At 64.3% G+C, this 11624-nt stretch overlaps 1 protein-coding gene across 2 annotated transcripts; it reads right to left on the reverse strand.

Annotated features, from left to right (window-relative positions):
* Window positions 1–1377: 1377 nt before the first annotated feature.
* GABRD (gamma-aminobutyric acid type A receptor subunit delta) lies at window positions 1378–11216 on the reverse strand (the record flags this gene model as incomplete). Of its 2 annotated transcripts, XM_081224246.1 has the most annotated exons (9): window positions 1378–1662; window positions 1895–2106; window positions 2326–2481; window positions 3093–3230; window positions 3626–3708; window positions 4874–5094; window positions 5189–5256; window positions 5570–5682; window positions 11149–11216. In XM_081224246.1, the coding sequence occupies 9 exons, from the start codon at window positions 11214–11216 to the stop codon at window positions 1378–1380; spliced, it is 1344 nt and encodes a 447-aa protein (XP_081080372.1). The 2 variants fall into 2 exon arrangements, with proteins under 2 accessions (XP_081080372.1, XP_081080373.1); XM_081224247.1 differs by lacking the exon at window positions 2326–2481.
* Between the last annotated feature and the right edge of the window lie 408 nt (window positions 11217–11624).

Raw genomic sequence — 11624 nt, forward strand, 5'->3', positions numbered from 1 at the left:
TCAGAGCTGGCCAGGCATGGCCTGGGGCCCTGGCAGACCCAGATCCAGACTCTGCTGCGTCTCGGCCACCCGCTTTCTGCTGCTCCCACGTCAATCACTCTGGAGCCCGGAGGCCCCGCTACGTGGTCGGTCCTGCCCCCTGGGATGAGCCTGCCCAGCCCTGCAGCCTAGTCCTTTGGAGCAGGGGCCCAAGGGGCAGCCTGACGCAAGGAGGCGTCCTCAGGAGGTAAGGGGGCTTCGAGCTCGAGGTGTGAGCCCTGGGTGGGACGCAGGCCTCGGACACAGCTGCTCGCGTGGGGGGCCGCTGGGCCCTGCAGCCCTGGCTGGACCACCTGGCCTCAGGGGTCACTCTGCCAGCTAAGCCCTGCAGTGGGTGAGCATCCCCAGCGCCTGCTCCCATGGCCTGGGGACAGGGCACACCCTGGACAGGTGGCCCAGCAGGGCACACTTTCTGATTCCCACAAAGTCACCGTCACGTGCCCCTCGAGGTGGTTTGCGGGGGCACCTCAGGACCAGCGGGCTCGTGGCCTGGCTGCCACCTGATCACAGCAGGGCACTGGGCCTGGCATCCCCGACCCAGCTCAGCTGCACAGCTGCCCCTCTAGTCGCCTCTGTCCCCTCTGAGTGTGAGGACCTGCGCTGCTCTGGTGCAGGGTGACCTGGGCCCCTTGCTGGGAGCTGCGACCCTGTCACCCTGTGCCACCACCCTGTGGTGGCAGCAGACGTGGGAGGGGGCTGGGTGTTCACGGGGACTTGGTGGTCTCTGTTCTCCCATCACCACGTACAGAAGGCACTGAGATGGCACCGCCGGCCGTGCACCCAAGGGACTGGGAGTGAGTGACTCTTCCAGCCCCAGCGCCTCCCCCCAGGCCCTCTGTCCTCAAGGCTCGGTCCCCAAGTCCCTCTGTCCTGAGCCCGTCGAGCTAGTGGGAGGAGAGCCTTCCAGGCTCCAGCAGAGGAGGTCACAGTGAATTTAAGCAGCGGCCAAAGGCTCCGTTTTATTTCATGCTGGGACCAAAGGCCTTCCCGCTTTCTCACCGAGAAGATGAGCACCTTCCACGCCCGGCCTCCTCCCCCTCCGTGGTCCAAACCCACAGAGCTAAGTCCCAGAATCAGGATCCTTTTCCGAGTCAGACGCAAAGCTCCCTGGGGCCTGGTGCCTGCCTGGCTCCCAGGTCAGGAGGCTGGGCTGCTGGGCCGTCTTCCGCAGACCAGGGGTCCGGGTGAGGGTGGGGACAGAGCCTGGGGGTGCTGAGCGAGGCTGAGGCCTTCCTCTCCTTCTGTGTGGCCTGTGGTCCTCCCCACTGTGAAACACGCAGAGCCCCCCGGGGGTCCTTCCCCCAGGAGGTCCCGGGCATGGGACCCGCGAAGCCGGCCTCACATGGTGTACGCGGCCCAGTAGATGACGTTGACAGCGGCGAAGGCCGCGGGGAACACGGCACGGGCGTAGATGTCAATGGTGTCCGCGTCGATGGGCTTGAAAAGCGCACGGAAGCCCCCCTGGGCCCCCTGTTTCTTCGTCTCCTCTGTCTCCACCTCCACCGACCTGTAGGAACCCATGAGGTTCCCGGGCACGCGGCACTGCCGGCGGGACGCGGCCAGCTCCTGGGTGACGCCCGCGGCCGAAAGGGAGAAGAACACGATGGCATTCTTCACGTCCATCTGCGTGGGAGGGGGGAGGGCTGAGTGGCTGGAGCGCGAGGGCAGGACCCCCGGCCCAGGCCAGCGGCTCTGTCCTCAGAGCAGGCGGCAGAGGGTCCCAGGTTGAGCACAGGAGAAAGTGCCCCCTGCCCCGCCGGCAATGCTGACCCTTCCTGGTGCTGGGCGGGGGCACTGTCCTTCGTCCTGAACATGGGAGGCCCCCACCCCCACCCACCCCCACTCCCAGCCTCACCTCGACCCTCTGCTCCTTGACCTTGACCTTGGCCTTTTGCTTCTTCCGGTAGTCAGCGTTGAAGTGGGCGAAGGCGTACTCCACCAGGGCGGCAAACACAAAGACGTAGCAGATCCAGAAGTACACGTCCAGCGCCTTGATGGCCGATGCCCGCGGGAGGGAGGAGCGGGCACTGACCATCAGTGTGGTCATGGTCAGCACTGTGGTGATGCCTGGGGGGAACAGGTGGTGCCGTTACTGGAACCCCACCCCAACCTGGGTGCAGGTCAGGCTCCTCTCACCAGGCCCAGCCTGGCTGGCCACTGCCCCAGGACAGTGGGCCCGAGGGACTGCAAGGCAAGGCCTGTGCTCAGGACAAAGGGGGTTAGGGCCCTGCTCCCAGACTCCCTCCTTCCACCAGCTCCCTCGGGGGAGAGGCCAGGGCCCCGTACCTAGAGACACCCTGGCGGGCACTGCTGCCTGGCTAATCCAGAAGGAGACCCAGGACATGGCGACCAGAAGGATGGAGGGCATGTAGGACTGGATGATGTAGACACCCCGGTTCCTCCGGAGGTGGACGTGCAGGCTGAGCCGGGGGAACTGGCCGGCTGCCGGAGACCCCCGTTAGCACCAGGCCCACCACCCAGGGCAGTGCTCGGGGAGGGGGACGCTGAGCGGGAACTGGGGCCACTGCCAGCCTCCAAAGAGAGGAAGACCCTTGTCCCCACCTCCCCCCACAGCCTGATGGGTCAGGAGAGGGGCCGGCCCTGCCGCAGGGCCACCAGAGGAGGGAGAGGAGAAAGATTCCAGCCTTGCTGCTGGGCCAGTGGGCCCCTCCCAGAGCGCAGTTCACCCCTCTCCTGCCCTGCTTGTGCACAGCCCAGCTCGAGGAAGGAGCCAGCCTGGGCTCGCTGGCTCCGATGACCGGGCAGCAGGGGCGGGAGGGGCCAGGAGACAACACAGGCTTGGCCCTGGAGCCCCCCGGCACCCCTCAAACCCCAGGAAGCAATGAAGAAGTGAGGAGTAAGGCAGAGGAAACCTGATCCGGGCCCGCACTAGGGCTCATCCCGAGTGGCTCGGCCAGGCACAGCCTGCGCCGACCAGCGGTTTTCCAGTTGCAGCCTCCGGGGGCCCTCAGGGCCGGCTAGTGGCTCTGCGGAAAGCACTAGAAAACCACCAGCGGGGCTCACAAGGAAGAGGCCATGAGAGGCCGCGTTACCCGATTTGAAGTTCATCAGCTCTGTGGTGAAGCGGTAGCTGGTGATGGTGAACTGGGCCAGCTGCAGCCTGTCCAGCCCGTGGATCTGACCCTGGTTTTCGGACCAGTAGTAGACGATGTCCTCGGATGAGTAGCCGTCTGCAGGAGAGCTCACATGGGCCGCAGAGCCTGGCGCCCCCTCCCCAGCCCCTGGCAGCCCCCGCAAGACTGCCCTGCCTGTGCTGGGAGCCCGATACACAGAGGCAGGGAGCAAGGAGGCCTGGGACCATGCCTGGCACCTCGGAAAGGTGGGCAAGGCCAGATGAGCTGGCCAAAGGGCACGTCACCCTTGCCAGGGTGACCCGCAGGGGCCGCCATGCTGGCCCAGTGACACAGGCACGTGTCTTGTCTGGGCTCCAGGGCCGGCGGTCCTGGGCAGGGTGCTGACCCGCAGCAGGAGGGCCGGGCTGCTCGGGCCTTCCGGCCCCCTCTCCCTTCTCTTCCTTCTGTTTCTGCCCCCGCCCGCCCTGCCCCCCGCGCTGGCCCACACTCACAGCTTTCCAGGTGCAGCATGCACTCCTGCTCGTCCATGGGGTACTTGGCCAGGTCCATATCGCAGGCCACCGTGGAGGTGATTCTGCCCAGACAACACACTGGTGGGTCCCCAGGATGAGGCCAGCCCCCGGCAGCCGGCGTCTCTCTGGCCCAGCATGGCAGAGACGCTCCTGCACCCAGCCAGCACGGCCTCCTCACGGGGCAGCGGCAGGCTGCCTTTGGTCTTGCCCGCAAGCTGCTGGCATTTGGGTGGAAACTGGAAACTGTGGCCACTTTACAGATATCTGTGAGTCTTTCTTCAGGGATCAAGAACCAGATTTCATTCACTTTCCTCGTCCTTCAGAACAGCTGGCTGGCTAAGCCGGGCCAAGAAGGCAGGTCCAGCCTGAGCCCCCTGGTCTGCCCCTGGGGATGGCCTCTAGGCATCCCCACTGACCATGCAGCCTGGGAAAAGGCTGGTGTTGCCACGCGTGCTGATTTTCCAAGAGAATTTAGATTCTTATGTAAATCTCCTGATCTTTAAAGTGCTGGCAATTAAGTCCACTTTTAAAAGGCACGTGTCAGAAAACACACATTCACACAAATACATGTACACGTGTGTTCACAGCAGCACAGCTCACAACAGTCAAATGTGGAACCAGCACAGCTGTCCATCCATGGAGGAGCAGACACACAAAACGGGTGTATCCATGCAATGGAATGTCACTCTGCCATAAAAAGGCAGGACATTCTGATAAATGTCACAACATAGATGAATCTGGAAAACACTATACTAAGTGAAAAAAAGCAGACTCAAAAGGTCACGTAGCGTATGATTACTTTGGGGTGAAATGTGCTGAATAGGCAAATCCATGAAGATAGAAAGCAGATTGGCAGTTTGCAGAGCTGGAGAGGGGAGATGGGGAGTGACTGCTAATGGGCGCGGGGTCTGCTTTCGGGCGAAATGTATTGCAAGTGGGTAGAGGTGGTGTTTGCACAACATAGGGAGTGTGCTAAGTATCACGGAATTGTTCACTTTTAAATGCTTGATTTGATGTTATGTGAACTTCACCTCAATTTAAAAAGACAAGGGCACGCGTTAGCCGAATAGCGGCCTCTGCTGGCTTCCGGCCAGCAACCTCTGCTTCCTGCGCAGCTGCTGGTTGCCGGGGGATATAAATACCGCCACCCCCCACCCCCCCCACCCCCCTAGCTCCCAGCGGTGCGCTCCGTGGGGGGTGGGCGGGCAGGCAGCCGGCTGGGCTCACCGGATGCTATAGAGAATCACCCCATCGGGCTGCAGCCGGATGAGCTTGTTCTCCACCGTCACGTCGTGGAACCAGGCGGACTTGGCGTTCACGATGAAGGTGTCTGGGAGCCACAGCTTGTCCACGAAGCGGCTGTCCAGGCCCAGAGTCTCGTTGGTGTGGTTGTAGGACAGCCTGCTGTCGCGCCAGCTCTGATGCAGAAACACCGTCATGGTGTACTCCTGCAGGGGGGGACGCGGAGGCCCGGCCGTCAGCCCCTCCGCTCGCTCCTGGCGGCACGCGGCCGGGGGCGGGGCGGAGGCCGGTGGGACCTACCATGTTCGCCTCAGAGATGTGGTCGATGCTGGCCACCTCGATGGCGAGTGCCACGTTCACGGGGGGGCCTGCGAGGAAGGAGCCAGGGCCGAGGCAGGTGGGGCTGAGGCCAGGCCCCAGCAACCCCGGCCGCTTAGCCAGGCCAGCGAATGCCCCAGAAGGCGGGACAGGGAACAGCCAGGGGCTTTGCAGGGGAGGCTGTCTTGGTGCAGACCAGCCTGAGGCCTGAGCAGATCCACCTTCCTAGCCGTTTCCCTGGGGGCTGGTGCAGGAGCTCGGGCACGCCCCTCAGGGGAGCGGCCTCTGCACCAGCCCAGAGCCAAGCAGGGCTCACACCCACACTGGACCCAGGGTCTGCCCTAGCCCGACGGCCACTCTCACCTCCGATGCCAGGCCGGAAGTTGCGGGCGTAGCCCTCTATCAAACCGTCCAGGTTGGGGAGCCAGGATATTTCCAGGTTGGAGCCGACATAGTCGCCAATGTCATTCATTGCCCTGGAAACGCAAGGCCCTCTGGTCACAGGCAGGGTGCCAGGGACAGAGCCTGTCCTGGGCACCTAGGCCAGGGGTGGACAGGGGGGAGGCCCTGCAGGCTGGACCTGACCAGTCCCAGGAACTCACGCCGGACACAGGGAGCCCCCGGGAGGTGCAGAACCCAGGACTCCTGGACCTCTTCCACTGGCCTCTATGCTCAGCTTACACCCCACCCACTCGGCCCTGAGGGAGGCCACCCAGGTCAGGCAGAGGCCCCCGGCTCCCTCCATAACCACCCAGCGTCCCCACCCCTGGGGTGGGGCCGCACGGGGACCCACCAACACAGGCGTCTCGTGGCCCGCACACTCCGACTGCTGGAAGTCCCCCAGTGGCTCTGCCTGCCCCCCTCCTTCTGCTAGCCCCCTGGGAAACAGCACCCCCAAATTCATGTCCACCCAGAACCCCAGAATGGAACCTTATTGGGAGACAGATGTAATCAGTTAAGATGAAGTCACGCTAGACTAGGGTGGGCCCTAAATCCATGACTGGGGTCCTTAGAAGAAAAGGAAATGAACACACAGGGAGAAGCCATGTGACCACAGAGGCAGGGATTGGAGTGAGGCGGCCACAAGCCGAGGGGCACCAGGGACTCCGGCAGCACCGGAGGCTGGAGAGAGGCGTGACCCTGCCGACACCTTGGCTTCAGACTTCTAGCCTCCAGAATTACGAGACAATAAATCCCCCCTGTTTTAAGTCCCCCAGTTTGTGGTCGCTTGTTACAGCAGCCCCGGGAACCTCACACACCCTTGCTCCTCCAGCCCACGGTGCGGGGGGGGTGCATTTCTCCTAAACCTGACAGCAGGGAATGAGGAGGGACTTTCAGAAGGAGCCCTCTTGTTTTTCTCTGAATCACTGCTGTCCCCAGTGGGCAGAGAAGGCCTCCAGGGCACCTGGGGCCCGAGCCCCTCCAGAGCCCGCAGGGGAGACGATGCGCCAGGGTGTGGATGCAGAGCAGTGGGGAGCTCTGAGGCCATTCCTTCCTCTCCCCAGAGTCAGGCGTGGCCGCGTGCCCCGGCGCCCCACTCTGGGCCATTTTGGCCACCGCGACGAGACCGCTGACCCCTCTGGGCTCCGGCGGTGTTGCTGTTGGCCACCCCTCCCTTCCCCTCCCCTCCGGACGTGGGACCGGCTGCCGCTGAGCCTGTCAGCGCAGCCTCTGTGTCCCACCCCCGACCAGCCCCCACTTGGGCCACCGCAGACCGCGTCCCCCTCCGCCCGTGGCCCCAGCGCCCTGCCTGCTTCCAGCTGCTAGTGCTCCCTGACTCCTGCCCTCCAGCCTCTCCCCTTAGACGCCTGCTTGACCCTGCAGACCCTCTGCCATCTGTCCCCACCTCTTGCTCCAGTGCTAACCCTGACCCCCCCCATGTCCCCACGCTGATTCCCCCCACCTCCACTGAACCCCCATCCCTCTCCTGGCCCTGCCCCGGGCCCCTGAAGGAAGCTGTCCTGATCACGCATTTATGCATCCACGCGTCCATCTGGCTAGTGTGACCCTTGGTGCCACCCTGTTCCAGAGATGTGACTGAGCCGGGCAAGGACAGTCGCGGCCCAGGCCCATGCAGAGGTCAGCGTCTGCAAGGGGTGGCAAAGCAAGGGGCTTTGAGCATGAAGACGGTCACAGGAAGGGGAGGTCAGGAGCCCTCTGGCTGGGGAGAAAGGGACAGCCTCCCCGAGAAAGTGACATCACAGCCCAAAGAGAGAGAAAGTGAGTCTGGGGCGAGGCAAGAGGGCTCCACGCGGTGGGGTCTGGGAGGGGCCTGCAGGGCGGTGGCAGGCATGGGGCAGAGAGTGTGGAGGGGGCGACCGTGGGGCTCATCCAGGGTCAAGGGGAAACCGGCACTCCGAACAAGGAGCTGCTCGATTAATTAGATTAAACCTGGATGCCTGTGAGGGAGGCGCATGGGAAGTGTCCTGAGGGAATAGGGGGGATAAACTGGGGGCCATCGTGGAGGTTGGGGGGATGATGGGCTGGACGGGCCATGGAGACAGAAAGGGGCCTGGTCCAGACCGAGGGAGGGTCAGTGAGGGAGGGGCCGGGAGCAAGTTCTGCTGCTGAGTTGGTGGGGCTGGGCAACCAGCTGGACTGGCCCCGGGAGGCTGTCCTCTCAGGGGGGTTCAAGAAGGCCTCGGGGCCGCCGGGGCTTGGGAAGCGCCAGCAAGGGCACCTGGGCCCCTTGTCTGCTCCACGAACCGGCCCATGAGGAAGGCTGAACGTCGTGACCCAGGAGGTCCTCAGCCAGTGAGACCTGCAAAACCAGCTCTCCCCGCAAGCCCGCGGGGTCCCTCCAGGTGAAGGCTGGGTGGAGCGTGTGGACAGGGCAGGTGCTTTGGTAACAAAGTAAAAGAAGGAATTAAATGAAGCCCTGGCCCCAAGTCAAGCACAATTAAAAATGCAAATGGAGTTCACCCTGAAGGTCAGACGCAAAGGGATTGGAATGAGGCTTTATTTTTGGACCGGCCCAGCGGCTGGCCTGCTTGGAGCCAGGCCGTCAAGAGACACCACCCTTCCCCACCTTGGGCTGGTGGCACAGGTGAGCACACCTGTCCTGGGCCAGGGCCTCACACCTGCTCAGGGGCACAGAGGCAAGGTCAAGGGCAGCGCCCACCGTGAAGCTCGCCTGAAAGTGTCAGGACACTGGTGGGTTCTCAGCTCTGCCGTCTCCAAGGGTGAGAAGGGAACAGGCTCCTGCGGTGCCACATCTCACGTGGAACAAGGTGGCCGTTTCTGCAGCTGTGAAGGGATGCGGGGGCCGGAGTGCCCTGGAGGCGGGGCTACATGGTGCTCTGGGTCCTGGAGGGCCCTACCCTCCTCCACTGGTTCAGGTAGAGTCAGTGGGGCAGGCGGGGTACCTGGTCCATAGGGGGCTCTGCATGGGGTCAGAATGGGGGGACTCTGACCCGCGTCCCGGGAGGGAGCGTCTAACTCCTCTGATGGCCCTGGAAGCCGGTGGTGGCCTAGGGTTGGGGTTTCACTAGAGGAACAGGAGCTCAGAGACACACCAGGCTCAAGCTCGCGGGACAAAGCAGGTGCCGTGAAATCACAGGCAGCTTCCGCCCTCCCGGGGCTGCTCCTGGGTGCCATCAGGCCCCCCGCCCTCTCCTGGCCCCCCTGAGAGAAGCCCCACCCCTGTCACTTGCCTGTGCCCCTGGGGATGGAAAGGGAAGGTGGGTGTAGCTGAGCAAGGCAGCAGGCACCACCCCCAGGATCCTCCCACCCCCCCAACCCCCGCCCCCGACCCTGCGCACACGAAGCCCACGGATCCCTGACAGCTCTGCTTTTCGAGCAGCCGCTGCAGCGCTGGCACCTCTGTTACCAAGGCGAACACCACGACGACCACGCTCACGGGAGGTGAGGGCGAGGCAGGAGACGCGGGCACAGCTTCTCCAGGGAGACGGAAGTACCAGCAGCCCAGGAAGGCCACCCACTCGGGTAGGCAGCCGGCGAGCTTGGGTGGCCGCTGCGTGAGCGGATCTTCAGACTCAGGGGAGCGTGGCCTTGAGCCGACCCACAAATGCTGCACGGCTCACTCCCTCCTTATCCCACCAGGAGCCCCGGGATCTGGGCTGAGGGGCGGCGACAGAGAGGCCCTTCCATGAGCCCCGATGCCCCCTCACACCGCCCCGGGGTGGGGACCAGGGAAAGGAAGGCGCTGTTCCCCTGGTTTCTGAGCTGAGGGATGCAGAGCAGATGGGAAAGGAGGCCCCGAAGGCCCCCAGAGCCCAGAGGCTCTCGTCCCAACCGGGGCCTCAGCCTTCCTACACAGGCAGACAGGCTCACCCCTCGCCCAACAACCCAGGAGCCAGATGGGGTAGGAGTTCAAAACACTGCAGATTTTAGAAAGGCAATATAATGCACTCATGGACTTGGGGAGGGGTGTGTCTGGAGAATTTTCCAGCAGGAAATGTATAAATATGCCTCATGAGTAGCGTGAATACAGACAAAACAAGCAAGGCAGGCTTTGCCGCCAACTGAGTGTTGGTGTCAAACTTGGACTAAGACTTGGGGTTCAGAGCAACTTGGATTTCAGAACTGTGGTTTGCAGCTGTGGGCCTGAGCCAGCAGCTGACCCCCGGCCCCCAGCACCTCCCTCCACAGCCACACCTCAACGCTTTGCCCTTTCTGGGACCGTGAAGCAGGAAGAGGAGAGAGGAGAACGGCCCATTGGGCTTGATAAAGAACAAGGCCCCGGGACAGGGGCCACATCGGCACTGCCTGTGACTTTGACACGACAGCCAGGTCTACAACCAAAGCCAGACTTTCCTGGCTCTGCCCTCCACCCACCAACGAGTAAGCTCTGACCACACACACACAGAGCCGTGTTACGTGTTGTCCGAGTGACTACAGCCCAAACACGGGCCAGTGTTCAACGATTTCTGGCTTTTAAAGTCTTCGACATCAGTTGGTTGACCACAAAGTCTGGAATGCTGGGGGGGGGGGCAGGGAGAGATGTTTTTGCTCTGCTTTTTCCTGCAGCCCCGGCACCAAGATGATTTTCAAAAAGGCCCTTCACAACTCCCGTGGCAGGTAGCCAGACTCAGTGCTCGGGATGCTGGGCAACCCGGGGCCCACATCAAGTCCAGTCTGCGGAGACGCGAAAAGCAAGCTGGGACCATCCTGGCCCCTGGGAGCCAGAGGGAGGGGGCCTCAGCACAGGGACCTTTCTTCTTAGCCTCTGCCTTCACTGGGGAAGACAGGGCACCTCATCCCCTCTCCTGACAGTTAAAAAGAAATCCGGAGTCTGTCCCCTGCCAGGGGCACCTGGCTCCCCCACTCGCATACCCTGGAGTCGGATGGCATTAGAAATGGTCCCAGAAGGGAGGTCGACAACCACACCTGCCATGAGGACGCGCCTTCGTGTCCACCCCAGGCTGCTAAAGGCAACGGAAGCTGGTGCCCGAGGAAGGGGAGCCGCCTCCTCTCCCGTGTTCTCCGGACCCCTCCTTTCTTCCTGCCTGAAGCTGGGGCCCTGCTGAGAGCTCAGACCGCGTCTGGAAGGGCACCAGCAGCCAGGGATCGGCCAAGTGCCGGCTGGGGCGAGGAACCCGAGCTCAGCAGGCGAGCCCGGGCACCGGGGGGACTGCGAGAGGCTCTGACGCCCTCGACCGGCCCTGCGGCGCGGGTTCAGCACCGGGACGGCGGACAGCACCGGGGCGGCGGGGTTGCCAGAACCTAGAACATCGCCGCTGCCCGCGCCCAAGGGCATCTCCGCGGCGAGTTTGGAGAGGAGGGCCCGCGCGGGAGACGGGGTGGGGGAGTCATGGGGGGATGGGGGACAGACACGGTGGGAGCCTGTGGGTGCGGGCAGACGCGGGCCCCTGAAGAGCAGGGGTTCGCACGGGGCTCCATCCCGGCAGCCGGGGCTTGGCCGGCGCGGGACTCCCCACCGAGGGCGGACCCGGCGCAGCGCGGACCCGGCGCTCGCTCACCTGGTGCCGCGGTGCTGCTGCGCGCAGAGCAGCAGAAGCGGGGGCAGCAGCCAGGCCAGCGCGTCCATGGCCTCGGCCGGCTGGGCGCTGGACCGGGGGCGGCGCCGGGGTCCGGCCGGTCGCGGGAGCTCGAGAAGTTGTTTAGCCGGCGGCGGCGGCGGCGGCGGCACAAGAGGGCGGGAGCGGGAGGGCGCGCGGCGCGGGCGCGAGGGCGGACGGAGCGGCGAGCCCGGAGCCGCCCCGCCCCGCGCCGCGCGGCACGGCCCCCTCCCGCCCCCCCTCCAGCTCCGGCCGCCCCGCCTGCAGCTCCCCTCCCGCCTCCGCCAGACCCCCGCGCCCCCGGCCGGGGGTCCGGCACTGCCCGTCCCAGCGCCGCTGCCCTTGCCGGCCGTAAAGGGTCCCTCCGCGCGTCTATCCGGGAGGCGACTCAGGCGCAGGACCCGCGTGGACGCGGCCTCTCGCTGCCGGCCAGGCGC

Source organism: Mesoplodon bidens (genome assembly GCF_964165515.1).
Source record: "Mesoplodon bidens genome assembly, chromosome: 2".
In the NCBI taxonomy this organism is placed as follows: Eukaryota; Metazoa; Chordata; class Mammalia; order Artiodactyla; family Ziphiidae; genus Mesoplodon; species Mesoplodon bidens.